We start from the raw sequence: 26,461 nt of genomic DNA, 5'->3' as shown, positions 1-26,461 counted from the left end.
TGATTTTCCCTAACATTTGCCCAGGAGGGTGAGTTCAGGGGCCAGCACAGGGTGGGTGCCAGGGTGAGTTCAGGGGCCAGCACAGGGTGGGTGCCAGGGTGAGCTGGCCCAGAGCGGCTCTGAGCACACCACAAGCAGGCTGCAGTTGTGCCCTGACCTTGCCAAAGGGCAGATCCTGCTCCTCTGTCACTGCTGGATTATCCTGCTCCCCAGAGGATGGGTGCAAACTGCCCCTACCTCCCTGGTTAGGTGGTTCTCAGTGAGAAAATGACACGTGAAACTTTTAAATTAAGTGATTTTCCTTGACCGTGGAAGGGTTAAGCTCCTTTCTCAGCCCATTTCCTGATCAGCCTCAATTAACCAGCACATCCCTCTCCTACCAGTGCAGAACCCAAGCAAAAACCTCATTTTCTGTCAGCCTGGAGCTGGGTTTGCTGTTGCTGTTGAGCACTGGAGTCACAGGGGACACAGCACGAGCTGGGACCGTGCCTGCCTTGGCTGCTGCTGCATTTTGGGGAGCGCCAGGGCTGGGCAGGGTGGGCTCTGAGCCTTCACCCTCCTGTGCACACAGGTCCCCACACTCATTTGTCACAGATACCTGGGCACAGCTTGGGCTTCTGTCTCGCATTTTCAATGGCACACGTTTGATATCATCTCGTTCATGTGTTGGAGCTCATTACGTTGTTAAATGTGAGTTTTATCAGTTGACCTGGTAAAAAAAAATCAACAAGTAGAGAAGAAATCTTTTGCTGCTGCTTGTCCTCAAGTTGGGGGAAGGAGCTGAATGAGAGGAAATATTTGAAATATCCTTGCAACACAAACTTCTTTCCCACCAAGACCAATTCTAGGGCCTGTTAAAATCAAGAATGTTTCCGTAGATAAATGGGACTGAGGCTCGATCGTCAACAAACAAAAATCCCATTTCTATCTACGAGAGGGAAATGCAGCAGTTTGTGCAGAGAAGGGCAGAGAGCAGCCCTGGCTGCTGGGGCTGGGGGAGGCAGCGTGCCCCCACATCTGGGCTGCTGTGCTGCAGCCAGTACAGGCCTGAAAAACCTTTGGATAAAGTGGAAGTGACCAGAAAGCTTTTGAAAAAAGGGAAATAGAATAAATATTGATTATGCTGGAGTGTGCTGAAGTATGCAGCCTGTCTGATTTAAAACAGCCAGAAGATTATTCCCTAGGACCAACTCTGTGAGATAATCAGTGTTTAAAATTTGATTATCAGAAAGCGCAAGGGCTTTAATCTGTATAGATGTGCTTCAAAACATTTATTTGCAGGAACAAGGATGTTTAATTTTTAGCTGTCATTCCATTTATAGATAATCCAGAAAAATGTCTATCAGCTTTAAGCTCCTCTTGTGTTTAGTCAGTCTGGTCTTTGTTTCCTTCTCCTGGGGAAAGGTGAAGTTGTGTGTGTTGTTCTGATGCGCTTCATTGCCACTGAAATGATGGTGGTGCTAAATATGGTATTGAAACAGCCTCTCCCATTATTTAATTAGGAAGAAATCTAATAACTGAACATAAGAACAACAGCCTCTCCAATGTCTGTGGCCCCATGCCAGGTGAAAACACGATTTCAGAAGCTTATTTGTTCAAAATTAAAGACTGTAACAGTCTGAAAGCCCAGCCTTGATCCCAGTGCAGCAGCCTTGGAAGCTGCAGCTCCCAGCAGAAACCTCAGCCCATTGTGCTGCCAAGGCTGGGAGGCACTGGGAGACTTTGTAAAACAAGCAGTAGAATTACTAACTCCAAAATATAAAAATTTACATTGGATGTGGCCCATTGAGGGGAGGGCACTCAAGCTAAGGGCCAGTGCTCCCTTGGGACATTGAGTGGAATACATTTGTTGCTGACTTGTGGCTTTCACCCTGTTAGAATCATTAGAAACATTAGCATTAACATCCCTGAGACCCATATATCCTTTATTACATAATTTCATGTCGTTTAGGGAAGCTGCACTTGGTTCAGTCCCCACCTTTGGATTAACACATTGATAAATCTGTTTGCTTTGCCTTTGTACTTTATTTTGATTGCTGCTTTTCCCTTTCTCCAGAAACTGCAATACCCATCTGTGCAAAGGACATCAGTGATGATCTGATGAAAGAGTTTGCTTTTCTGTCTGGTGAGTACGAGAACATCCTCAGGGTCTCTCTCTCTCCCTGTGGTAATGAAATACTCCAGACAAACTTTGCTGTTTGTCAGAGTGATACTCCTCATGGGCTATTGCCCATCAGGTGGTGTCCAGTGCCACTAGAAATGTTGTTAATAAAACATGGAGGCAGTTTGAAAGAGCAGATTTGGTTTCTGTCTCGTGCCACGCTGTACAATATTCTCACCCCCAGCACGCAGTGCATTCACAGGTGCTTTGCTGTGCAAGGCTTTTCTGTAGGTTCCAGCCCAGTGTGCTTATTTCCCCTTTCTCTTCTGATTTCTTTTGCTGTCCTGTGTAAAGGACACCCAGTAAATGAGGGAAATACCTGCTACTCGATGCATTTGTTTCTAGCACTTGTGTGTTGTGCTTGGGCTCTGGGGCAGCCTCGGCTTGGTTTTGCTGTTGTGGTGATGGGAGAAGCCCCAGTTCTTGCTGTGAGCTGGCTGTGCCCTGGGCTCTGCTGCTGGCCCTCCTTGGCAGCGTGGCCAGGGGAGCATCCTTGTCTTTTCTGCAGGTGGAAGAGGGAAGGACAAGGCTTGGATCATCACCCTCCCCGACAACGCTCGCTTCAACGAGGTGCCCGAGGAGAACGTGGCCAGAGTCTTGACGTACCTGACCTCAGTGCCCAGGTGTGAGCTCCCTGCTGGCCCCTGTGCTGGGCAGAGGGGAGGTCCTGCAGGGTCTGCAGGGTCTGCAGGGCAGAGGGGAGGTCCTGCAGGGTCTGCAGGGTCTGCAGGGCAGAGGGGAGGTCCTGCAGGGTCTGCAGGGTCTGCAGGGTCTGCAGGGCAGAGGGGAGGTCCTGCAGGGTCTGCAGGGTCTGCAGGGCAGAGGGGAGGTCCTGCAGGGTCTGCAGGGTGCAGCCCGTGGGGGTGAGGGGCTTCTTCAGCTCTCAGACACGACAGAGGGGTGCCAGCCCCTCCAGGGTCCAGGGGAGGTATTTTATGTGCCAGGAGCTGCAGAGTAAGGAGTGGACATCATCCCTGTGACCTGTCAGCTGGAATGTGTTACACATTTCGTTGATTAAGTTTCTAATTAACAACAAGCTGTCCTCAAGCTTTGGCATGTGTCACCGCTTAAATATGCCATGCCACTGCAAAATAATGTTTTGACACATACAAATAGAGAGTCATTACTGTGGAAAAAGAGAAATGAAACCCGAGGAAGAGACTAATTACAGGAACAAAGCGTTTGGGGTGCCCGTGACAGGTGATGGCTCAGCAGAGAGCAGCAGCTCACATTGCCTTGCCTGTGTGTCAGGGCTGAGCTGCTGACAGCCTGCCTGTGCCTCACACGGGGCTGTATGCTTAGATTAATGACCCTCCTATTTCTTGCTGCTGAGCCTGGTGACTCAGTTACCTGGAATGCTTAATTTTCTTGAATAATGCCTGTTCTGGCAAATTTCTTCCTGCAGGGAGAGCAGGCTGACGTGGCTGGATGGGAGCTTTCCTGTAGCAGCTGCTTTGGGAGAAGTGTGGAGTGTTTAGGCACCTCTGTTCAAAATATACAGCGAGCCTCTGGCTCCTCTGTGTTGATGGACTCTGTGGTTTCAAGGGCTCGTGGCCCAAGAGCACTGGCCCAGCAGGAACAGGGCCCTGCCAAGTGTTGGCCAGAGGGGTTTTTCCTTCATCCTGTGCAGGCAGCCCTGGTCTGTGCATCTGCACTTGCCAGCTCTGTCTGGTTTCTCCAAGGCTTCTTACTCCATCTGACTGTAAACACCCTGGCATTAGCATGATGAGCAGTCTTGCTGTCCCTGTAATAGGTCAAACTCAATCAAGAAACTAATGAGAGCTGCGAGCTTGCTGGTGATTCAAACACGTTTGGCATGTTTTTAGTAAAACCACTTTAATCATCCTGCTCTGCTTCTCCTACCACCATAACAGCCTGCCCCAATGTCTGATCACCTTAAAAGCATGTTCTCCCTAACACTTTGGAGCTGAAAGGCTCAGGTGAGCAGGCAAAGCATCACCTAGGTGAGGGGGGCAGGCTGTCAGCTCTGGTGCCCCTGTGTACACATCCCTCAGCAGCATCACATCGTGGGGTCAGAGCTCAGACTTTGGCCCAGAAAGTCCCTAAAAGAGGTAAATATTTACCTGCCAGAGGTAGTTTATTTCCTCAGATGTCAGGGTTAGGTGTGGGTGCACCAACAGCTCCTTCCCTGTGGGTGTGCAGGGGCAGATGGAAACCACACACCCCGTGCCTTTCCTGTGCATTGTGTCCCACCTGTGCCAGCCTGAGAAAACCCCGTGGCTGTCAGGTTTGTACTGTTTGGGGGAGCTGAATTTCATGAGGCATATTTCCCCTGGAAATAATTGCTAGATAAAGGAGATTATTTGATTGCTCAAGGTGAGGGCATTAACAGCAGAGGCAGGAGGAAGGTGAGTCCTGTAGGCAAGCTCATTTTTAGTATTCCTGGGATCTGTGCTGCAGGCAGGAGGCAGCTGCAGAAAGTGCTTGTGTGGATGAGCTGTAAGGGAAAATAAGTAGGTGCCCACTTTCTATTCCATGCACATCCAGCTGAAAATGCTGCCCTGGCTGCCTCCAGGCTGGCTGTGCTGAGCAGCACCTGCAGTGCTTGAGGCACAGGGAAGTGTGACAGATCCTGGTATTTGCAGAAAGTAAGTGATAAAGTAGCACTTTATCCAGGCTTGGACTGAGGGCTGTGATAGTGTGGTCTTTACAGCAAATACAAATCTTTTCTCTAGCCTGAAAGAATTTATCTCTTCCAAATTAAGCCAGAATTCCAGTAGAAGCTTAAAGAAAAAAAAAATAAAAATCAATTGAAGTCAGTTATGATATCTGTAATATTATTACAAAAAACTGTCTTAATTACTATTAAAGTAAGATTTGAAAACTAAAAACATCCCTCAGTGTGCAGCACTGGTGTGGTGTTACCTTCAGTGCTGTGTGCAGTTCTGGGTGCCACATTTAGAAAGGATGTGAAGGCCCTTGAATGTGTCCAGAGGGAGCAAGGGCTTGAAGGAATGTGCTGTGAGGAGCAGCTGAGGCCTCTGGGCTTGTCTGGTGTGGAGAGAAGGAGGCTGAGGGGGGATCCCATCGCTCCCTGCAGCTTCCTGAGGATGGCATGTGCAGAGGAAGGTGCTGAGCTCTTCTCCTTGGGATCCAGGGATGGGATGTGTGGTTCAGCATGGCCTAAGCCAGGCAGCTTTAGGACAGACATTAGGAAGGGTTTATTTGCTGAGGGGGTGTCAAACACTGGAACAGTTTCCTTAGAGATGTCATTGATTCTCCAAGCTGCCAGTGTTTAGGGGGCATGTGGACAATGACCTCAACAGCATCTTCTCACTTTTGGTCAGCCTGAAATGGTCAGAAATTTGGACAGGTTATCACTGTGGGTCCCTTCCTACTGATAGATCCTGTTCTGTTCTGTTCTTTGACTCTCCAGCCCGTTGGTATTTACACAAGCTTTGCCTGTTTCATGTTTCACGTAGGGAGGTGAGGTGCAGAGTGGTTTGGAGCTGTGGCTGCTAACACAGAGTAGTGGCACAGTGGAGGGTGCTGGTGGCTAAAAATACCTCTGAATTCCAATATTGGGCAGGTTGTGACGGCGTGCTCTGATCCCCGCAGCCGCAGGGAGTCTCTCAGTCCTGTGCTAAACCTCACAACTGCAGACTCCAGGGTCCAATTTCACCTCCTGCAAAACACCCCAGGTCTTTATTTTTAGTCTGGTGCATCCTGCAACACATGCAGAGTTAAGGATGAGGGGGAAAAAAGCAACAAGAGACACTCAGAGAGAAGTAATCCTTCCCTGGTTATCTGTCTCCATCGTTCTGCTGCTGGATGCAGACAAGCAGTGCTCAGAGCCTGGGTAGAAAGCATTGATTTATTTTTATTGTCAGAGTAAGAGGTACATCACGGCCTGGAAATCTGATAAACCTGCAAGGCCTGGCTTGCAAATAGTCACAGACTTTCTCCACTGGCCCCAGAATAAATGACAAATTTCCCACAGCAGGTGTCAAGGCTGTCAGACTGCTGGGAACTTTCCTCTTTGTTTCTGTAAGGGAACTGATAAAAACAAATTAGCATGCTCAGAGGCTGCTCTCTGAGCATAACCTTGTCCTGCCTGACTTCAGCATTTCTTAACTGGCACTGCACTACTTTTCTCAATTCCTTGGGTTCTGAGGGTTCCCTTCAGGTTCTGTTATGATTACAGCAGTTCTGTGTACACACAATTTATGTTTTTCAATTGCAGACTCTTGGCAAACACCATGGGGAGTTTGGGAATTGTTTCTTATAGCTCAGAGACATACCTTTTGAAATTTTAGAGTGTGCTGGAAAACCAAAGGGTTTTATTTTTGCCTCCAACCAAAGGATCCTTTGGCTCCCACCCACCTGGGTCACTTAGCTCCTGGTGGGGCTGAACAGAAACCTGCAGAATTATCTCACCTTGCCTAAACTATTCTAAGCAAACAAAGGTTTTGGCTGAGCTTACCATGCTCACAACTTCAGGCTTCATTACATGTACAAGTTCTGTGTATGACCAATATGTAAAATTTGATATTAATTTTCTCTGCTCTTTTCTTCTATGCTTCAAAGCCACTGAAGAAATTCAAATGAAACCTTTTGGGTGTGACATTACAGATCCATAAGATCTGTCACAGGACAGCTTGGGAGTTGAGTGCCTCTATATATCTTCAGTCAGTTCTTCTCATGGATCCAAGGGAATTTTATTTTTTATCCCTGCAAGCACAACTGTTAATTCCTCTTAAATATATTTGTCACAGTTGTGGCTGCCACAGACCCCAGCAGCAAGATGTGCACTGAATGAAGGCTGCACTGGCTTCAAGTGTCTTTTTCTCTTTTCTGTAGTGGAGGTGCCAAGCATTGTGTGACACTGCTGGCTAATCCAGCACGTGTTTGCCTCCCAAGCACAGCAGGTAGTGCAGATGATGCTGGCAGGAGCCTGCTTGCACAAGGTGTGCCCAGAGCAGACACCTGACCCCTCTGGGAGCCAGCACGTGGCCTGGGAGACCAGCACTGGGGTGCCCGGACACGTGTGGGACCTGCTGTGGGACATGTGTGGGATCTGGTGTAGGACATGTGTGGGACATGGTGTGGGATCTGGTGTGGGATCTGGTGTGGGATCTGGTGTGGGACATGTGTGGGACATGGTGTGGGATCTGGTGTGGGACATGTGTGGGACATGGTGTGGGACATGGTGTGGGAGATGTGTGGGAGATGTGTGTGACACGGTGTGGGACGTGGTGTGGGACCTGGTGTAGGACGTGTGTGGGACGTGTGGGACATGGCGTAGGACACGTGTGTGACACGGTGTAGGACATGGTGTGGGACCTGGTGTGGGACCTGGTGTAGGACATGTGTGGGACATGGTGTAGGACATGTGTGGGACGTGTGGGACATGGTGTAGGACGTGGTGTGGGACATGTGTGGGACCTGCTGTGGGACATGTGTGGGACATGGTGTAGGAGATGTATGTGACACGGTGTAGGACATGGTGTGGGACATGGTGTGGGACATGGTGTGGGATCTGGTGTGGGACCTGGTGTAGGACGTGTGTGGGACGTGTGGGACATGGTGTAGGACACGTGTGTGACACGGTGTGGGACGTGGCTGTCCTGTTTCAGCAGCCACAAAGTCAATATGACACACAGCAGCCAGGTGTCCTGTGAGCCCTCTGGAGTGAGCAGCGCTGTGCACGCTGCAGTGCAGTTTGTAACTCTGCTGCCTGCCGTGTGTGCTGCCCCAGCTCATCTGGGGAGCAATATTTCGATTACACACCATTCCATACTGCAGTGTACAGCTGGCTGGCTTGGTCAGACTGGGCATTTCAAAGGAGCTCCAAGGATTTGGGTGTTAAAAGGGATGTCAGGAGGCTGTGCTTGCCGAGACAGCCGGCGTGTGCTGGAAAACGCCTCGGAGCAATGGCTGTGTCCCCAGCAGGACGGGCTGGGACAGCCACCACAGCCTGCTGGAGCTCCAGAGCTGCCCTGGGCCAGGCTGGCACTGCCTGCTGCCACCCCTGCTGTGGGCTCAGCCCAGGGGGGAGCAGGGGGGCTCGGGGCTCAGGAGCAGTCTGAGCTCCAGCAGCCTGCAGTCCCCACCCCACACAGTTCCCAGGTGATGCTCAACCCTGGGCTCCACAGCCACGGAATCACAGAAAGAGTGGCTGGGAAGGGAACTGTGGAGATCAGAGGATGGCCTGGGTCAGAAGGGATCCTAAAGATCACCTGTCCAACCCCCCAGCCACAGCAGCTTCACCTGGAGCTGTGCTGGAATATCTGGAGGTGTTAACAGCCCCAGGTGGGTTTTTGAAATACCCAGAGAAGGAGATTTCACAATCTCTCTTCACAGCCTGTTCCAGGGCACTGCCACCCTCAGGTGAAAGACATTTTTCCTCAGATTCAGATGGAATTCCCTGTGTTTCAGTTTGTGCCTGTTGCCCCTTGTCCTGTTGCTAAGCACCACTGCAAAGAGATTGCGTGTTCAAGAAATTTTTTTCAAAGGGAATTTCAGGAGCTGTAGAAATACTAAAATGGTGTTTGCATTCTGAGTTCTTGGATTTGGGTTTTTTTTTGGGAACAGAGTCACTTTTCTTGGAACATTATCTGGTTATTGATATTTTCTTATCTTGCAGTCAACATGAGTCTGACACTAAATTTATCCTAATCCTGGATAGAAGACTGGACACATGGACATCTGTCAAAACAACTCTCCAAAAAATAGCAGTAAGTCCTCTTTAGTGTTAATTGCACTGAGTCACCATGGTTTTATGTATCTCCTTCAGCAGCCACTGGGAACCAGGAGCAGTGATGCTCCTGCTTCCTCTCTAGGCAGTAGTTTACTTTATGGCCCTGTAATTAATTTCACTGTGCAAATGAGCTGTTTGTGTATTCATTTGCTTGTTTGATCCATTTGCTGGGTTTTATACTCTTTTGCAGTGGTTCAAATGTGTTTTGTTCTATGCTTTTGATGGGTGGAAAACTTTGCTTCATACATGTTCTTTCTTGACACTGGTTTGTAGTTTATTTTACCTAATTGTTGGTGACTGAAAGTTTTAGGTTCTTTAAACAGGCTTCAGAAGCATTTGGATGTGGGCATGGGTGGAAAAATTCATTTTAGAAGTGTATGGATGCATTGATGTGTTTTAAATGATCTGGCACACACATCCATGTGCTACACAGCATCAGCAGATACCTGAACACAGCTCACAGGTGGGGTTTTGCAATTCTGCATTGCACTGGGTCTTGGAATCAGAGCTTGGATTTACAGCAGGGCCTGCAGCTGTAGAAAAGTCAGGTTTATGGGTGCAGGGGAAGGTAGGAGCTGACAGACAAAGCCTTTCCCAAGCACACCATGCCATGTGGGTAGGTCAGGGGAAATATTCTGGGTGTATTATTATTATTGTGTTTGTTTCTGCCCATAATCATTGGATGGTTAAAGATACTGATTCCTCTGAGAAAGGATGAGAATCTGTGCTGAGACAGAAAATGCTTACCTTGTTCTGATAAAGTTAGATCTTCTGGTATTTTAAATTGTTAATACTGATACAGCTGAACTTGGTGTTAAAAATACCTGGCTTTGCTGGCATTTTGCTGCTCAGCATCCCACAGGAGGCAGAGAGGGTTCCCTTTTCACAGTGTGAATTAGATACCACTAAGTATTTTTGGTTCTGAATGTTAGAAACTGAACTTGAGAGTGTGGTTACCATACCACTAGAGAAGAAGCAGCATTTAGGAAGTAGTCCTTTAAAGTGATCATCAAAATTCAGTTCTGCTGCCAGCGTTTGAACAGGTGCTAATACCAAGAGCATCCTTTAAGGATGGTGTACCTGCTTTGCATAGTCTGGAAGTTTCAAATGGGAAAAAATCCTGTGCTAATTTGTAATTGTAATTTTTCTACAAAAGTGTTATTCATTTTGTGTTTAATAAGAAAAATTAATTCTTTGAGCACCCAGCCAGGTTGTGTATGAGTGTGCCATGTGTCCATGTGGAGAGGTGACTTTGCCTGCAGTATCAGGGCTGTCCATGCAAAGAATGGGAGGTGCTCTGTGCAAAGAGGGATGAGAAGCAGGAAACCCGTGTCCACTAAATCTTATTGCTTTAAAAATAGAGTCTGGTCCTACATGGCTGTCTGTGTTCAGAATGTGTAAGGACAAAAATTTAAATCTTGATTTTTGTTTTTTTCCAATCGCACATCATAAGCCCTGATGCAATTTAAAAAAAAAATAAATCTTTTTTTGATCTTTGTACAATTTTGGAGTAAAGGAGTGCCATGAAGCTGAATTTAAACTACAGAGCATGTCCTATTTTTTCCAGCATATGTATATGCAATTGCAGCTCTGCGGTTGTGCATCTGATCTTGAAAATTCTTCTATCACACTGTACAGATTTTTGTTTTAACTCTTTCTGTGTGGCTCTAATTGCCTGGGCAAGCCAGGCTAGCGCTGGCTGTGGGAAGCGGTGCCGGGGCAAGCCTCGGCTTTTGGCCGGAGCAGCTTTCCTCAGTTTGCCCCCGAGCAGCTTGGAAAGGCACCTTGGAGATATCGGCAGGGGGGAAAGGGAAGGGTGAAAGCTCTGAGCTGAGAGCCCAATCCTCGCAGGAAAGAGCGTCTGCAGCATGATTTTTGGCATTCCACCTTAAAAGCAAAGCCGGCGCTGGGGAGGAGAGCCGGGCTGCAAGCCGGGAGCGGAGAGCCGGGAGCCGGGCGAGCTGGGGCAGCGCCTGCTGCCACCCGCGGCATCCGCAGCATCCCGATCCACGGCATCCCTGCATCCCGGCATCCCGATCCACGGCATCCCCGCATCACCCCATCCCGGCATCCCGCATCCCGATCCACGGCATCCCTGCATCCCGGCATCCTGCATCCCGCATCCCACATCCCGGCATCCCACATCCCCCCATCCCTGCATCCCTGCATCCCTGCATCCCGCGGCCCCGGCGGCTCGGGCCGGTGGCGGGGGGGGGGCCCCGGGGGGGGGGGGGGGGCGCCCGGGGTGCGGTAAGGCTCCGGGCCCGCCGGGCTGCGGCCCGGGGGAGGGCTGGGGCCGCCGGCACCGCTCCGGCCCGGGGGAGGGCAGGGCCGGCGGGAGCGGTGCCCGCAGCGCTGGATGTACCGCGGCGCTGGGGAATATCAGCGGCATCCTCCGAGCGGGAGCGGCCGGCGCTGGGTACCGCTGGTACCGCTGGTACCGCTGGTACTGCTGGGTATCACTGGGTATCACTGGGTATCACTGGGTATCGCTGGTACCGCTGGGTATCACTGGTACCGCTGGTACTGCTGGGTATCACTGGGTATCACTGGGTATCACTGGTACCGCTGGGTATCACTGGGTATCACTGGGTATCGCTGGTACCGCTGGGTATCACTGGGTATCACTGGGTATCGCTGGTACCGCTGGGTATCACTGGTACCGCTGGTACTGCTGGGTATTGCAGGGTACTTCTGGATGTCCCTGGGTGTCCCTGGGTGTCCCTGGGTGTCCCTGGGTGTCCCTGGATGTCTCTGGGTGTCCCTGGATGTCTCTGGGTGTCCCTGGGTGTCCCGGGTGTCCCTTGGTGTCCCTGGGTATCCCCGGGTGTCCCTGGGTGTCTCTGGATGTCTCTGGGTGTCCCTGGGTGTCTCTGGATGTCCCTGGTGTCCCTGGATGTCTCTGGGTGTCCCTGGATGTCTCTGGGTGTCCCTGGGTGTCCCTGGATGTCTCTGGGTGTCCCAGGTGTCCCTGATGTCCCTGGTGTCCCTGGGTGTCCCTGGGTGTCCCGGGTGTCCCTTGGTGTCCCTGGGTATCCCCGGGTGTCCCTGGGTGTCCCTGGATGTCTCTGGGTGTCCCTGGGTGTCCCTGGGTGTCCCTGGATGTCTCTGGGTGTCCCAGGTGTCCCTGGGTGTCCCTGGTGTCCCTGGGTGTCCCTGGATGTCTCTGGGTGTCCCTGGATGTCCCTGGATGTCTCGGGGTGTCCCTGGGTGTCCCTGGGTGTCCCTGGGTGTCCCAGGTGTCCCTGATGTCCCTGGTGTCCCTCTGCCACCAGGCTCCCCGGTTCCCGCAGTGCTGCTCCCGGCTCTCCTGCTGCTCCTGCAGGGAGGGAAAGCCGCTGGCAGAGGGGCCTGGGCTGATCTGTGCCCCAGCGGTGCTGGCAGCATCTCTGGGGTTATTCGTGCAGCCGGCAGAGGCACAGCTTGCAGAGCGTTGGGAGGTTCATTCCGGCTCTGGGGGAAGCAAAAGCTCACATGAGCAGTGCCTGGCATTCTGTGCATGACTTTTCCTTTAAGGGGCAGCAGAAAGTCATTAAGTTCAGCACCTGTTTAAGGACTCCCGGCCTGAGACTGCAGTGCTCAGAAAGAAACTTACTGACATTTACTACTTTTTATTAACGTTTATTAATTACCAACCTCATGGATGCCCCAGTGAACTGCAGGGAAGAATAGTCTCTGAAAACTGAGTTCCTAAAACAGGGGGAAATGGTAAAAAAGTGCTAAATGTGTCAGATTGAGATATTCAGTAATGAGGCAGTAACTGTGATGCTTTCAGTGCATGTTCTTTCTTGTGCTTTATTAGCCCAGTTCCTCTGTATTGATTCAATCAGGGATCTCTGTGTGGTTATAGTTAAATGTGCATTTAGAAAGTTGCTGAACTGGCCTTAAGGAATTGGTGTCTGAGTCCTTGGGAGGGATGCTGTGAGTGTGGGCTGTGGTCAGTGAGAGAGTTAACAGTAGTGAGATGTTCCTGATTTAGTGGAATTGTGCTGGTAGCTTTCTGCCTTTGCTGGGGTGCTGCAGAGGGCAAAGGCTTTAGAGGGTTCTTTAGGTGTTCTGTTACATAACCCCAGCTTTATCAAGTGCACAGGATTCTTTTTAGTCTTAGAAATTATAAGATAAAGCATAAGGCAAGATTAAGGATCTTTTCTGTCTTTGCTTTCTTTAATATATGGTGGGAAAGGGTTTTTTTGAGCAGTATCTTCATTAGGGTTCAGTTTTCAGGAAACTTTTCTACACTTCAGCCCTGAGAAAAATGAAAATTGTTACAATGACAAAAAAAGATACAATCCCTACAGCAATACTGTTGAGGAATTCCTGGTCTATGTAGGTTTTTTCCTAACATTTCATCCTTTCCCTTAATTCTATAATAGGGCACAGGACATGGCTTGTTGGTGTCTGTCTTTCTACAAACTTATTTCTTGTCTTGTTCCTTTTTTGCCATGCTTGGAATACAATTAGGTATCATTTGCAAAGCTGTGTTTCTTGTTTTGTAGCTACTCAGAAGTACTGACCTTGATCCTACATGTATAAGATCAGCTGAAAAACCCCCAAATGCTTTCTAAGCTGAATGGTAAATCATGTGTCCTGGAAACTCAGCTGCTTTGAGGTGAAACATCAAGGAGCAAGAGGGAATTGTGTTTGGAGACCCAGAGCTCCTCCAGGGAGTTTGCTCTGTGCCCAAAGGGTGCCAGTTAAAAAGGACTTGAAGGAGTAAGAGAGGCCAAAGCTCCCAGTGCCAAGCAGGGCTGAAGGGGAATGATGTCAGACCAAGGGAGGGTGAATTTCTGGCTGGTTGTTCTCAAAGCTGTTCCTGATGCATTTTTCAGGAGAGGCTCAAGGTGGGAGCACAAAGCTCACAGAGGAGGCATTATGTGGTGCCCAGGTGTGGAGCAGGAGGCAGCACCAATGTCTCTGTTATTTAATGGTTTGCTGTTGTTTCCAACACCAAGTCTTTGTCCCTGGCACCACTCTTGTTGACTTCCAAGGGGTATGAGTTTGTCATTTCATTCACAATCTTTTTATTTTTTTTTTCTGCTCATACTTAAAATAACAGCAGATCAATATATTGGATTTATGTGGCTTATATGATCCTAAAAGTCGCTGTCCATTTCTAAGGGAAGTTGTGGGCAGTGGAAGCCACAACTGCCCCTTCCTACCCCCAAAAACCGAGCAAATGAGTGACAGTGCAGTTCATGGATGCCAGATCTCTCTCAAGTGTGAACCAGGCCTGTTTTAAACAACACTAATGAATGTTTGTGGGAGTGATCTTTGTTCTGAAGGCACAGATGAAGTGCCCTGCAGTGCAGAGTACCTGAACGTGTTCATTATTCTCACCCTTAGTACAGAGGTTATTTTATCATGTTTCATGGTGGAGGAGGATAATATAAGGAGGAGAGAAATGTAACCTGGCCTGGCAGGATCTCAGATTAAACCATGTCTTAATTAACTCAAATCTTTGTATCATGTGCTTATCCATAATTTAATGACGCAACTCCTACTTTCTTGAAAATTCTTTTTCATTCTCAAGAACCCTTTTCACAGATCTATTTAAAAATGCACCTGCCAACCATATGCTCAAGAAAAGGCTCCAGCAGTGTAGACAGGAAATTCCAAATTCTTGCCACAAATTAAATGTTGCCTGGTAATTACCAAGGACAAGATGAGTGTGCTTGATGCAGTTATGGGATGATTAGCAAGTTTGGCATTAAATTTTGCTTCCTCAATCTGTCATTCCTCTCAATGTTCCAGCCCTCTGTTCCCTGCTAAGTCATAATTTCACTCCCCAAGTTCTAATGATGAACAGTATCTGTATTATTGAAGTTTATAGGAAGTGTGCCTCTGAGGGCAGGGCTGAGCTCCTGCCTGCTCTGAAGGGGAGTGGGGCTGGACAACCCTGCTGCAGTTCTGTCCCATAGCCCCGAGCCACTCCCAGCATCTCCCTCGTGTTTTAAAAAGAAGAAAAGGCAATCAGCAGCAATGAGAAAAAAAACAACTCCTACAATTGAATGATTCCCCCTCATTTCAGTGCATTGAAAGCTGTTGTTGGAGCTGCCCAGGGTGAATGTCCTCTGTGTTTCCTTGCAGGCGTCCTTCCCAGGGAACCTGCACTTGGTGATGGTTCTCCGTCCCACCGGCTTTTTCCAGCGCACCTTCACTGACATTGGATTTCGGTTCAGTCAGGAGGATTTCCTGCTCAAGTTACCGGTACAGAGCTGGGTGTGCAGAGCTGTTGTGTGGGCAGGGCTCGTGGGGCCGGGCTGACACTGCCCCACTCTGCTGGTGCCCCAGGACAAGGACGTGGATCCACTGGAGCACGTCCAGAGAGGCTGAGAGCTCAGCCCCTCTGCCCTGGAGCCAGGCTGGGAGAGAGGGGCTGCTCAGCCTGGAGAGGAGAGACCTCAGAGCCCTTCCAGGGTATAAAGGGGCTCTGAGAGAGCTGGGGAGGGACATGGGACAAGGGATGGAGGGACAGGACACAGGGAATGGCTCCCACTGGGTAGACATAGATCAGATATTAGGAAGAAATTCCTCCCTGGGAGGGTGAGAGGCGCTGGCATTAGGGTCAGCTGTGGCTGCCCCTGGATCCCTGGAAGTGTTCAGGCCAGGCTGGACATTGGGGCTGGAGCACCTGGGACAGTGGAAGGTGTCCCTGCCCATAGGAGCAGGGCTGGAAACTTCATGATCTTTAAGGTCCCTTCCAACCCAAAACATTCTGTGTGAAGAGTAGCCAGGAATTTGTTTCATGTCTGAAAAGTCAAAAGACGTGTCTAGTGGAGCTTTAGCTATGAATTTTACCCATATCCATCTAAGTGTAGACTCCATACCAACATCATGCTGGTATTTGTTCCTAAAATAGCAACTGAAATGAGCTTATAGTCTCCACTCAAGATTTCCAGACTTTTAAACCACCTTGATTATAGGACATAATGAGAATAATTATGCGAAATACATTTATAGAATCTAAGGTTGATGCTGTAACACTGAAAACAAATGAATGCCTTCCTTCAGGAAATAGCATGATTTTCACAAACGTAACATTTTTCACTCTAAAATGCCTGTTCTCCGCACAATATCAAACATTCCTGACATATCCCATGGCAGAACAAGACACACAAAAAAATCATGAGTACTTATTTATGTGAAATTGGTCCGTGCTTATAACTTATTAAAATGTATGTGTTCTTTCCAGTTTACTGGTCATGCCTTGCTTAAACCTGCATCACTTTGTTTCCAGCCCTGCTCTGCAGCATCTCACTGTGCTTTGCACTTGGGAAAGAAAGCACTTGGAGATGAGGGGTGGCTTACAGCAATGGTCAGATCCACGGAATAAAAGCTGTGTTAAAGCCATAGGTGTAAGCAGGAAGCCCTGCTCCAGAACAAGATGTAGAGCAGACTCAGGTTTGAGGCCCGTGAAGGATCAGTGTGCTGGGCAGGGGTGATGCCAGCAGTGCCCTGTGTGTGTGCAGGTGGTGATGCTGGGCAGGGGTGATGCCAGCAGTGCCCTGTGTGTGTGCAGGTGGTGATGCTGGGCAGGGGTGATGCCAGCAGTGCCCTGTGTGTGTGCAGGTGGTGATGCTGAGCTCGGTGAGTGACCTGCTGACCTACATCGATGAGCAGCAGCTGACCCCGGAGCTCGGGGGCACCCTGGAGTACTGCCACAGCGAGTGGGTCATCTTCAGGACGGTGAGTGCCACGAGCCCTCTGCCAGCCAGGACTCCCTCAGCAGGGTTTTCTGCACTGGGGGGCTGAAAGTAACCCCCAAAGGCACTGCACCTCCTAGGCCAGATGTGCAAAGGAGCCAAGGGGTGTTTGATGGGTTTGCAGGGGAGCTGGATGATTGACTCCCTCAGGCTCCCAAAAGATCTGTCTTCATAAATCTCTATTAAAATTCCCTTAATGGGAGATACCAAATAGGACTCTTTGTTCATAATGGTCGCTTAATGTGATTAATATCAGAAGTGTGTTTGGGAAGCAGGATAATGAGACTGCCTACTGCATACTGACCCAATGCAGAGAATTCACAAGATTTCCTTTTGGGTTTGTTTGTTTCCCTTTGCAAGAACTTTCCTTTTGTATTGCCAGGAACCAGGAGCTGTGTCTCGCTGTATGTTTTTACGCCTCCTGTGCACTCTCAGTTTTCCCTGGGATGTTTCTCCCAGATGAACAGTCAGATTCCCAGTGGGATGTTCTGTCTGTCTGCCGGGGACATCTGGGCTCTGTCAGCTCAGGCTGCTGGGCTCCCCTGTCTCTGCAGCCAAAGCTCCTAGTGAGCTGTAGGAGCGCGGTGATTGCCAAGCTGACCGTGTCCCCGTGTCCCCGCAGGCCATCGAGAGTTTTGCGCTGACGGTGAAGGAAATTGCCCAGATGTTGCAGTGCTTTGGCACGGAGCTGGCAGAGACGGAGCTGCCGGAGGACATGTACTCCATCGAGCGCATGCTGGCCCTGCGCACCGAGAGGTACTGCCAGCTCAAGGTACGGCCTGGCACGGCTCTGCCTGCGTCTGGGGACTGCCCGCTCGGTGTCTGCTCCTGCCCGCTCGGTGTCTGCTCCTGCCCGCTCGGTGTCTGCTCCTGCCCGCTCGGTGTCTGCTCCTGCCCGCTCGGTGTCTGCTCCTGCCCGCTCGGTGTCTGCTCCTGCCCGCTCGGTGTCTGCTCCTGCCCGCTCGGTGTCTGCTCCTGCCCGCTCGGTGTCTGCTCCTGCCCGCTCGGTGTCCACTTGGTGTCTGCTTCTTGCCTGCTCAGTGCCCACTTGGGTCTCCCTCGGTGCCCACTCAGTGTCCTCTCAGTGCCCACTCCTCTCGCTCCTCTCACTCCTTGCCCGTCCCTGGCCGCCTGCCGTGCCCGTGTGCTGCTGTCAGATGAGGCAGGGCACTGCTGATGGTACAGGCACTGATGGTACAGGCACTGACGATGGTACAGGCACTGACGATGGTACAGGCACTGCTGATAGTACAGGCACTGATGGTACAGGCACTGATGGTGCAGGCACTGCTGATGGTGCAGGCACTGCTGATGGTACAGGGCACTGATGATGGTACAGGCACTGATGATGGCGCAGGCACTGATGATGGTACAGGCACTGATGATGGTACAGGGCAATGATGATGGTACAGGCACTGCTGATGGTACAGGGCACTGATGATGGTACAGGCACTGATGATGGCGCAGGCACTGATGATGGTACAGGCACTGATGATGGTACAGGCAATGATGATGGTGCAGGCACTGATGATGGTACAGGCACTGATGATGGCACAGGCAATGATGATGGTGCAGGCACTGATGATGGTACAGGGCACTGATGATGGCGCAGGCACTGATGATGGTACAGGCACTGATGATGGTACAGGCACTGATGATGGCACAGGCAATGATGATGGTACAGGCACTGATGGTACAGGCACTGATGATGGCACAGGCAATGATGATGGTGCAGGCACTGATGATGGTACAGGCACTGATGATGGCACAGGCAATGATGATGGTGCAGGCACTGATGATGGTACAGGGCACTGATGATGGCGCAGGCACTGATGATGGTACAGGCACTGATGATGGTACAGGCACTGATGATGGCACAGGCAATGATGATGGCGCAGGCACTGATGATGGTACAGGCACTGATGATGGCACAGGCAATGATGATGGTGCAGGCAATGATGATGGCACAGGGCACTGATGATGGTGCAGGCACTGATGATGGTGCAGGCAATGATGATGGTACAGGCACTGATGATGGCACAGGCAATGATGATGGCACAGGCAATGATGATGGTACAGGCACTGATGATGGCACAGGCAATGATGATGGTACAGGCACTGATGATGGTACAGGCACTGATGATGGCACAGGCAATGATGATGGTACAGGCACTGATGATGGCACAGGCAATGATGATGGCGCAGGCACTGATGATGGTACAGGGCACTGATGATGGCGCAGGCACTGATGATGGTACAGGCACTGATGATGGTACAGGGCACTGATGATGGTACAGGCAATGATGATTGTACAGGGCACTGATGATTGTACAGGCACTGATGATGGCACAGGCACTGATGATGGCACAGGCACTGATGATGGTACAGGGCACTGATGATGGCACAGGCACTGATGATGGTACAGGCACTGATGATGGTACAGGGCAATGATGATGGTGCAGGCAATGATGATGGCACAGGGCACTGATGATGGTACAGGCACTGATGATGGTACAGGCACTGATGATGGCACAGGCAATGATGATGGCACAGGCAATGATGATGGCACAGTCACTGCGTGGCTGATGCTGTCGGGAGCTGGCTCCTGGGCTTGGCACGGCTGGCTGTGGGGGCCGTGCAGGACCCCCTCTGCCTCACCCCCTTGGCTGGTCTGGAGGGGTGCTTTGTCCCCGGGTCCCTCTGCCTGCTGGATCTTCACTTAAGGGAAATGTGCTGGAGAGCATCCAAGGTGAAGATTTCAGTGCGAGCACAGGATACAGAGCATCCACCATGCGGTCCCTGTCTTCGTGAGAGCCTTCAGCTTTTGTCCTAAACAACATTTGTTTCTTGAATATTTCAAACTTTTTTTTCAACTGTTTGTGATTGTGATTAATATTATTATAGGAGTCAGTGGAAGGTTTAGTGCAGCCAGCTGCTGCTTTATCAGCCTGTTCTCTTCTGTGCTCCTGCATCTTTCAGGGAGCAGCACAGGCCTGGCCCCAAACCCTTCCTTCAGAAGCAATCACTGTGTTAATAGTTGTTCTGTGTGGCTGGAGAAGGAGCTCCTTTGCTTTGACAGCTTTCATTTACCTAAGTCAAAGAATTGTATCTATTTTAATTTATAATCATGTGTCATTCATGTGACAGCGAGTTCCCAGAAAGCTGCCTCTAAGAAATACTGAAAATGTCATCCGAGTTGTGCTGTGTGTAGGCATAAATACATGTGTGCATGTTTAGAAAGCACCACTACAATACTGTCAATGGGCCTCCATCTCTTCTTTGAAAACGAAGAGAGTAATATAAAATAGCAGCTGCACCTATTGCAACGTGCTCAGTGACTTCAGCTTCGTGCTCAGGGCTGTGGCCACAGTGTAGGGGGCAAATACCAGCTCCACAGTGTAGGTCTGTGTATAAACCAGTCAGCAGAGCCCACTTTTCTCTGCGGAGAAATAAAACACGTGACGAGTTTTCATTTGCGTAGAAAGCACAGCAGCGCTCAGTACAAGCCATCTGTTGCTTTTAATTCCTCATCTATTAATTTCAAATATCAAAACCACTCCTTGGCTTTTGTCTGAAATGAGGTCTGTTGGCTTTTTTCTTTTGTTCCTTCTAAGACCACGAAACACAAAAGCAGATGAGGAACTGCACAGATTGTGGTGACAGCAAGACATGGGATCCTTGTCTCTCTCACACACCCCCAAGACTGGTACAGTTGATCCCTAAATCCAAATAATTAGTCAATCAGAATAATTTATGGAGCTGTGATGCTGAACAGAAACTGGCAGCAAGCACAATGAAAAAATGAGAGAAATTAATTAAACAGAGTAACTAATAAATGAACCCCATTGATATGCTGAACAGAAAAAGTCAAGTTAGCACCTGTTTGACAGTTGGGCCACTTTGCTTTATGGATAATGAATGGCTTTGAATCAAAAGGAGCATGGGTCTCTGGAGAGTGAGGTGTAAGGGATGAAATAACAGCCACCTGCAGTCTTAAACATGCTGCATCATTCCTCTTCTCCTCTGGGTCTCGTGCCTGTGGCAGTACCAAAAGGAGACAGGTTTTTTGCCTTGTAGTCATCTTCCAGGGTGTTTTAGTGACAGGGATGCAGACTGGCAGTGGACACTGTGTGTGGCAGAGGGGAATTTCCTGCAGCTGTGTCCTGCTGCCCTGAAGCTGGGTTTACATTTGCTGTGAGCTGTCTGGGGCAGGCAGACATTTAAGCAAGTCTGGGCTTTCTGAATCTTCTCCCTGAAGAGATTTTGCCATTGTTTCTCCTGCAATAGAAACCTGGCCCTCTCCTAGGATGGGCTCTTACTCCTCCAGTGATGCAGCTCTCCAGTGGAACCATGCACAGGTCACTCCTTCAGGGCCTCTTCCATCTCAGTTCATCAGCTACGTGTGTTTTCTCCCTCCTCACTTCTGTTTGGCCTCTTTTTTCTCAAGATAGTTGACTCAATGCACATGTTTGCTTGGGGGCTGAGCCCAGCCTGCACAAAGCACCTCAGCTGATGCTAATGCCAGCACCAAGGGTTTAAATTTTCCCCAGGCAGAGGTTGTGTTGGGAGTGTTGACTTTATCAGTTGAGGTTGTGGTGAGTGGTGCTATGTGGGCTCAGTCCTGGCTTTGTTCCCCCATGGGATGCTCCTCTTACAACCTCCTCTCCTGACCTTGATGGAGAAGCACCCCTCAAGCTGTGGAAGATCTTGCTTGAAGACATGAACTTGTGGGAAATGTCTGACACCACCACCACCTGCCCATCAGGGGAGAGCTGGGGCAGTGCTGGCCTCCTGCATCATTTTGTGGCCTGATGTATTCATGTGTGCCAGTTTCCACCCAGCCTGGTGATGGGTCCATGGCTTGGCTTGTGCAGCTCTAAGTCCATGTTAAGAGGACTAAAACATCTGCTGGAATCCTTTGGTCTGTTGGGTATTGGTGCTTCGTTTCACACAGGGAAACGAAGGCAGGAGAAGCACAAAATGACTTATCCTTACCTCACAATAAGTAGCCTGAATGAGAAATGTTTTGTGTTACACAGGAAGATATTACAGCAGTCACCAAAGAGGGAAACTTGCTTTTGAGCAGTTTTGAAGAGCCTGACTCCGGGGAATGCAGTCAGGACCAGCAGCAAGAGAGGCCTGGGGACTGGGAGACTGTCAATCGGTGAGTACACCCTGCTCCTAATTCCCTGATTTTCCAATGGAAACACTCCAGTTATTTAGGTGTGGATGTGTTAAGTCACCTGTTAAAGACAAAGATACCAGAATTTTGCTCCAGTCCATCAGATTGCTGGGTGACTTCTCTCATGATTTTGACTTGCTCTGATTTTATCCCGTCTGTTATGATGAGGCTGTGGAGCGGATGCAGGGCTCTCCCATGCCAGGCTCCCGGGTTTTACCCAGCTAAACGGAGACAGCAACAACTGCTTCACACAGATGCTGTCCTCTGCAGTGATGTTTCATTAAATCTCTCTCTGAGATCATCTCAAGTCATATGTACATGTCTGACTTCTTCTGAGACCTTGGGTCCAGAAGACCTGTGTAAGTGATGTCTGGGTCTTGTCCATCTCTGCTTGTCCTCTGTTTGCAAACTGTTCCAGTCCTGTCCTTTTTCTGTGCCCAAGGTTGCTTGGTCAGCTGCGTGAGATGGAGACTGCTTTTGATGGCTTCTGGGAAAAACATCAGTTAAAAATGGAGCAATATTTACAACTCTGGAAGTTTGAGCAAAGTTTTCAAGAGGTAGGATCCGATGTGCTTCCATTGGCAGAAGGGAGAGCTGGAGATCTGATGGAGAGAAGTTTCAATGCTTTTTATTTTGAGAGTGTTTAATTTATGCTGCTGTTCCTTGACTGTGGCAGGGCTAGCTAGGTTGAGGAGATGGCTGTGCTTTCCCACTGAGAGCTAATTTAGGTATCACTGCCCTGCAGTGACGTGGATTTTGCTGATGGAAGCATCTTTGAATTTAGAAATTAGTTCTTGGACACTACTTGTATTATTTGATTTAGCAATCTTAGCTCAAGTGTGATTAATTTCGGGCTCAGAATGATTTCCTGCCTGTGCTTTGTATCCTTTTGCAGCAGTCTTCTTCTTTGTGTCTAGGTCAAGAACGCCATTGAATTTTTAATGGGTCAGCAAGCAGAGCTGCCCGACACTGGCGACAGCATCCCCCAGGTGAAACAGAGGCTCAAGGACTTGGATCATTTCGATGGCATGGCTCAGGTGAGATAATCTTGCACAGAAGAAGCGCTGCTGAAACACAAGAGCCACATTCTGTACCTGTGGTAGGAGGTCTTTGCTGAAATTACCTGGTCCTGGTGTAATTTATTGGTAAGTGCTGCACAGAAGGATTGATTTCATGTCTCTGCTCTGAGCAGCAATGCTGTGATCACCCTGAAAGCCAGAAACAGGGTATTTAATTATCAGAGTTAAAATAAATTGCTGAGCCACCATGAAAATCCGGAACAGATAAATGTCTGAACGTGGGGGAGGCGTGGGATTTAATGAGCTGGAAGAAAAATTATTTATATTTTAAGTGCTTTAGCTATGCTAATAGGCAGAAACTTGTTACCAGGCACATGGAGTTGCAAAAAAAGTTGTATCCTGACATGTCTCTGACTTGACTATAACATATGGGTGAAGACTAAGAGATGTAGGGGAAAGAAGAGTGAAGATAAATGATTCATAGGAGCCCAGCTTAGGATGTGACCTCTGCAAAGGGATGTGCTGAGTACGTGGGCCAGGGTCAGCAGAGAAATCCTGAGGGATCTGGACACTGGAGAGAAGAGTTCTAGAGAAAGGTCTGAGGCTTGCTGGCCATTTGGAAGAAATGTTTATGGAAGAGGGAGGAGGATGAAAAAGGCAGGCAGGCAGGTTACAGCTGGAAAGCCATCCCAGTGGAAATGCAGCCCTGGAGAAACCAGAGCCCTTACACTGAGTGAGGTGTGCAGAAAAGATCTTGTGTTCTTGGCATCGAGATACCCCTTAACTACTGCAGTTCCCTTTGGTGCTTGGGAGCAGGGCATCAGCTGTGGTTTATTCGGGGTGCAGCTCCTGGAGGGGCAGTGGTGCATGGCCAGCAGCTGCTCACAGCATCGCTACTCTGGTGAAACACTGTTTTCTTCTCCATCCTCTTTGTGATAGCAAAGGTTTTTGTTCCCAGCTGCTGGGTGCTTTAACCCTGGGTGAGCCATCCACGCTGGCTGCTCCTAAGGGCAGTCATCCCCACGAGTGCCTGCAGCCCCGTCAGTGAGATGGGTACGTGCAGACACCTGGGCATTAGTGCCGTGTGTTCTCTCCCTTTCCCTGCAGGATCTGATAGGGAAGGCTCAGGTGGTGATACTGCACGGCCACCAGCTCGCAGCCAACCATCACTACGCACTCAACCTGATCTGCCAGCAGTGCAACGAGCTGCGGCACCACTGCGACCTCCTGGCTGATGAGATCAAAAGGAAGCAGATGCACCTGCAGAAGACCTTGGACCTTCACACCCGCCTTCAGCAGGTGGGGCTCAGAGATACAGTGCTCTGAGGACATGGTTGGTTAGCTTCCCCATGGAGTTAGCCTCTTCTTAGCTGGAAGCATCTGAAGTTTGCAGCTTTTCTTCAGCAGTCAATGGAAGGGAGATGATCCTGGAGGCTGGAGGAGTGCCACACCCCTCCCTTAGCTGGGGAGTCAGCAAACAGGTACCTGTGAGGGCAGCAGAAAGAGCTGGGCATCTCCACAGAACACCAAGTTCCCCTGCTGCTCTCAGTCATGCTTTCATGCTGCACCCATGTATTAATTGACTTTGGAGTTTTTCATGGCCAGTGTGACAGAGGTAATGCTTTCACATAAACTCCAGCCCTTTCTTCTCAGATTTATTGAGAATGAACATAGCTGAGTGGAAAATAAGGTGACAGATTGGTATATAGGCACAGCTGCTGTGTTCTAGCATGGAAGTGGAATCATGTGGTTCCAATGCTCTTTGATAACTTAATCAGCATCAAATATTCATTTAGGGAAATTCACGCTAATTAGGCCAGAAGGCACACGGCTGTAATGTGCTTGAGGCCAATTAAGAGAAACGGTGAATTTTGACCCTGTTCCATTTCCCTGTTTTGGGGAACTGGGGAGCTCGTTTTTCCTCTCTGTGTGCTCCACTTCAGCATTGTGCTGATCTGTGGGGACAGAGGGTTCCTTGGCAGCCTCTCAGCTGCAGGACAGGGGCCTCCCCTGGGCTCCTTGCAGGCCTGGTTGGTGCCCAGGGTCTAGCCTGGGGCTGTGCTGGAGCACAGCATGGTCCTGCTCTCCATGTCTCCCTTCCCCTCACTGCACTGGAGATGCTCTGTTGTTCTTGACTGGAGCATCTTCTCAACCTGGAGCACACCAGTGTGTGAGTGCCAATGAGCCCCAGTTCAGGTCTGCACTGAGCCTCAGGAAACCTGCCAGCCTCCCTGTGAGCTCCAAAGTGCCCACTGCAGCTTTCCCAGGTGGAGAAATGAGCATCTGCTCATCCCTGGGGTCAGCTGTGCCCGGTGCTTCCATGGCAGGTACACCACTGATGTCAGCCAGGTACAAGCAGGAACAGCTTGCCTGGGTCTGTTCAGGACTGCAGTCACCTTACAGAAAAAATGTGGCCTTTTGCTTTCTAATCAATCCACAGTGAGTGCTGAGATCTTTGGGAGGGCTGTTTAGCTGCATCCAGAGCCCATCAGTGATGTTCCTCATGAGAACCTCGCTGCAGCGGAGGGAGCACTGAGGTCTCACTGCTGTGCTGTCCCCAGGCTCTGCAGTGCTGTGATGAAGGTGCCTACCTGCTCGCCAACCAGCAGATGGATAAGTGCCAGTCTAAGGAAGGCGCTCAGAAAGCACTCCAGGACATAGAAAGATTTCTTGAAAGCTCTTCAGCCTACTTAAACTATGATCCCCAAGCCCTACACTACGATTTTGAGTCAGTCTTAACATCTGAGTTGAAGGTAAGCAGTGCCTCCAGTTCCTTGTCACACAGGTGAAAAGCGGGGTTGGACCGTGTGGCGGTGCTGTCACCTTTACAGTCCTCTGCTTTGGGCCAAAGTGCAAATGCACGGTGATTGTGTTTCTCCCTTCACTCTCTGCAGTGCCAGATCCAGTCAGTGCAGGTGAAGCTGGAGAACGTTCGCAGCATGTTTGAGAACCGGCAGTCCTGCTTCAAGAAGCTGCTGGACAAACACGTGCGGCCCGTCCAGCTCGTGGCTCCTCGGCCAGAAAATCCACCGAGATCAAAGTCACCCTTATTCTCTCCTAAACACGGTAAAATACTGCGGGCTTACGGTATTTTCAGCTGATAATTTTGCTTTGAGGCAGGAAGAGTAAAGCTTAAGAGGGTTTTGAGGAGCTAACTTAGCCTTGCTGGCAGATACAGTTATTGGATAGTGTTAAATACATAGCAGGTGATTTATTACCTTCCCAGTGTTTGTGTCAATGTTCCCATACCTGTGTGAAGGATGAAGGTGGTTGCTTGTTATTCATTCCACTTCCTACTCAGTAAAAGGAGCTGTAGGTAGTGCACACCAGTTCTGCTTTACTGGCATCCTGTTGGGCTGGAATCTGGTGAGTTAATACTACAGGGAAAAAAGGGCAGGGCTTATAAATTTATTAGCTTGCCTATTCTCTGTGGCTGTCTTGAGCTAGAACTGACATAAAGTTAGACTGATGTTTGCAAAGGAGCTTGGAGAAATGAGGAGCTCAAATCTCATGAACAGAAATGAGCTGGATGCTTAGCTCCTTTTGATTCCTTCAGGGTGTCTTCCCTAAATCCCAGTTGTGGAATAATTAATGCCCATAAAGGTACAAATTCTCATTGAACTGAGGTCACTGAATGTTCTGCCTTAGTTTTGGTAATGGGATGTGGCACCGTGT

The 26,461-nt window shown here is 49.6% G+C and overlaps 1 protein-coding gene across 4 annotated transcripts in view; it reads left to right on the top strand.

Moving 5' to 3' along the window:
• The first annotated feature begins 2,067 nt into the window (after positions 1 to 2,067).
• The window catches only part of MCF2 (MCF.2 cell line derived transforming sequence), a 45,411-nt gene continuing 21,017 nt past the window's right edge, over positions 2,068 to 26,461 (top strand). For all 4 annotated transcript variants that reach the window (XM_005526102.3, XM_088062884.1, XM_088062883.1 and 1 more), the window contains exons 1-12: positions 2,068 to 2,125; positions 2,670 to 2,784; positions 8,769 to 8,859; positions 14,970 to 15,089; positions 16,452 to 16,568; positions 17,208 to 17,357; positions 21,625 to 21,749; positions 22,210 to 22,324; positions 22,685 to 22,804; positions 23,894 to 24,085; positions 25,348 to 25,539; positions 25,681 to 25,852. In XM_005526102.3, the coding sequence (XP_005526159.1) occupies positions 2,101 to 2,125; positions 2,670 to 2,784; positions 8,769 to 8,859; positions 14,970 to 15,089; positions 16,452 to 16,568; positions 17,208 to 17,357; positions 21,625 to 21,749; positions 22,210 to 22,324; positions 22,685 to 22,804; positions 23,894 to 24,085; positions 25,348 to 25,539; positions 25,681 to 25,852 (1,534 nt within the window). In that variant the 5' untranslated portion in view covers positions 2,068 to 2,100. The remainder of the gene's footprint in view (positions 2,126 to 2,669; positions 2,785 to 8,768; positions 8,860 to 14,969; positions 15,090 to 16,451; positions 16,569 to 17,207; positions 17,358 to 21,624; positions 21,750 to 22,209; positions 22,325 to 22,684; positions 22,805 to 23,893; positions 24,086 to 25,347; positions 25,540 to 25,680; positions 25,853 to 26,461) is intronic.

Source organism: Pseudopodoces humilis, chromosome 15 (genome assembly GCF_049639895.1).
Source record: "Pseudopodoces humilis isolate 2021_Gansu_Grassland_sample_001 chromosome 15, ASM4963989v1, whole genome shotgun sequence".
NCBI lineage: Eukaryota > Metazoa > Chordata > Aves > Passeriformes > Paridae > Pseudopodoces > Pseudopodoces humilis.
This window is presented reverse-complemented; position numbering and strand designations above follow the sequence as displayed.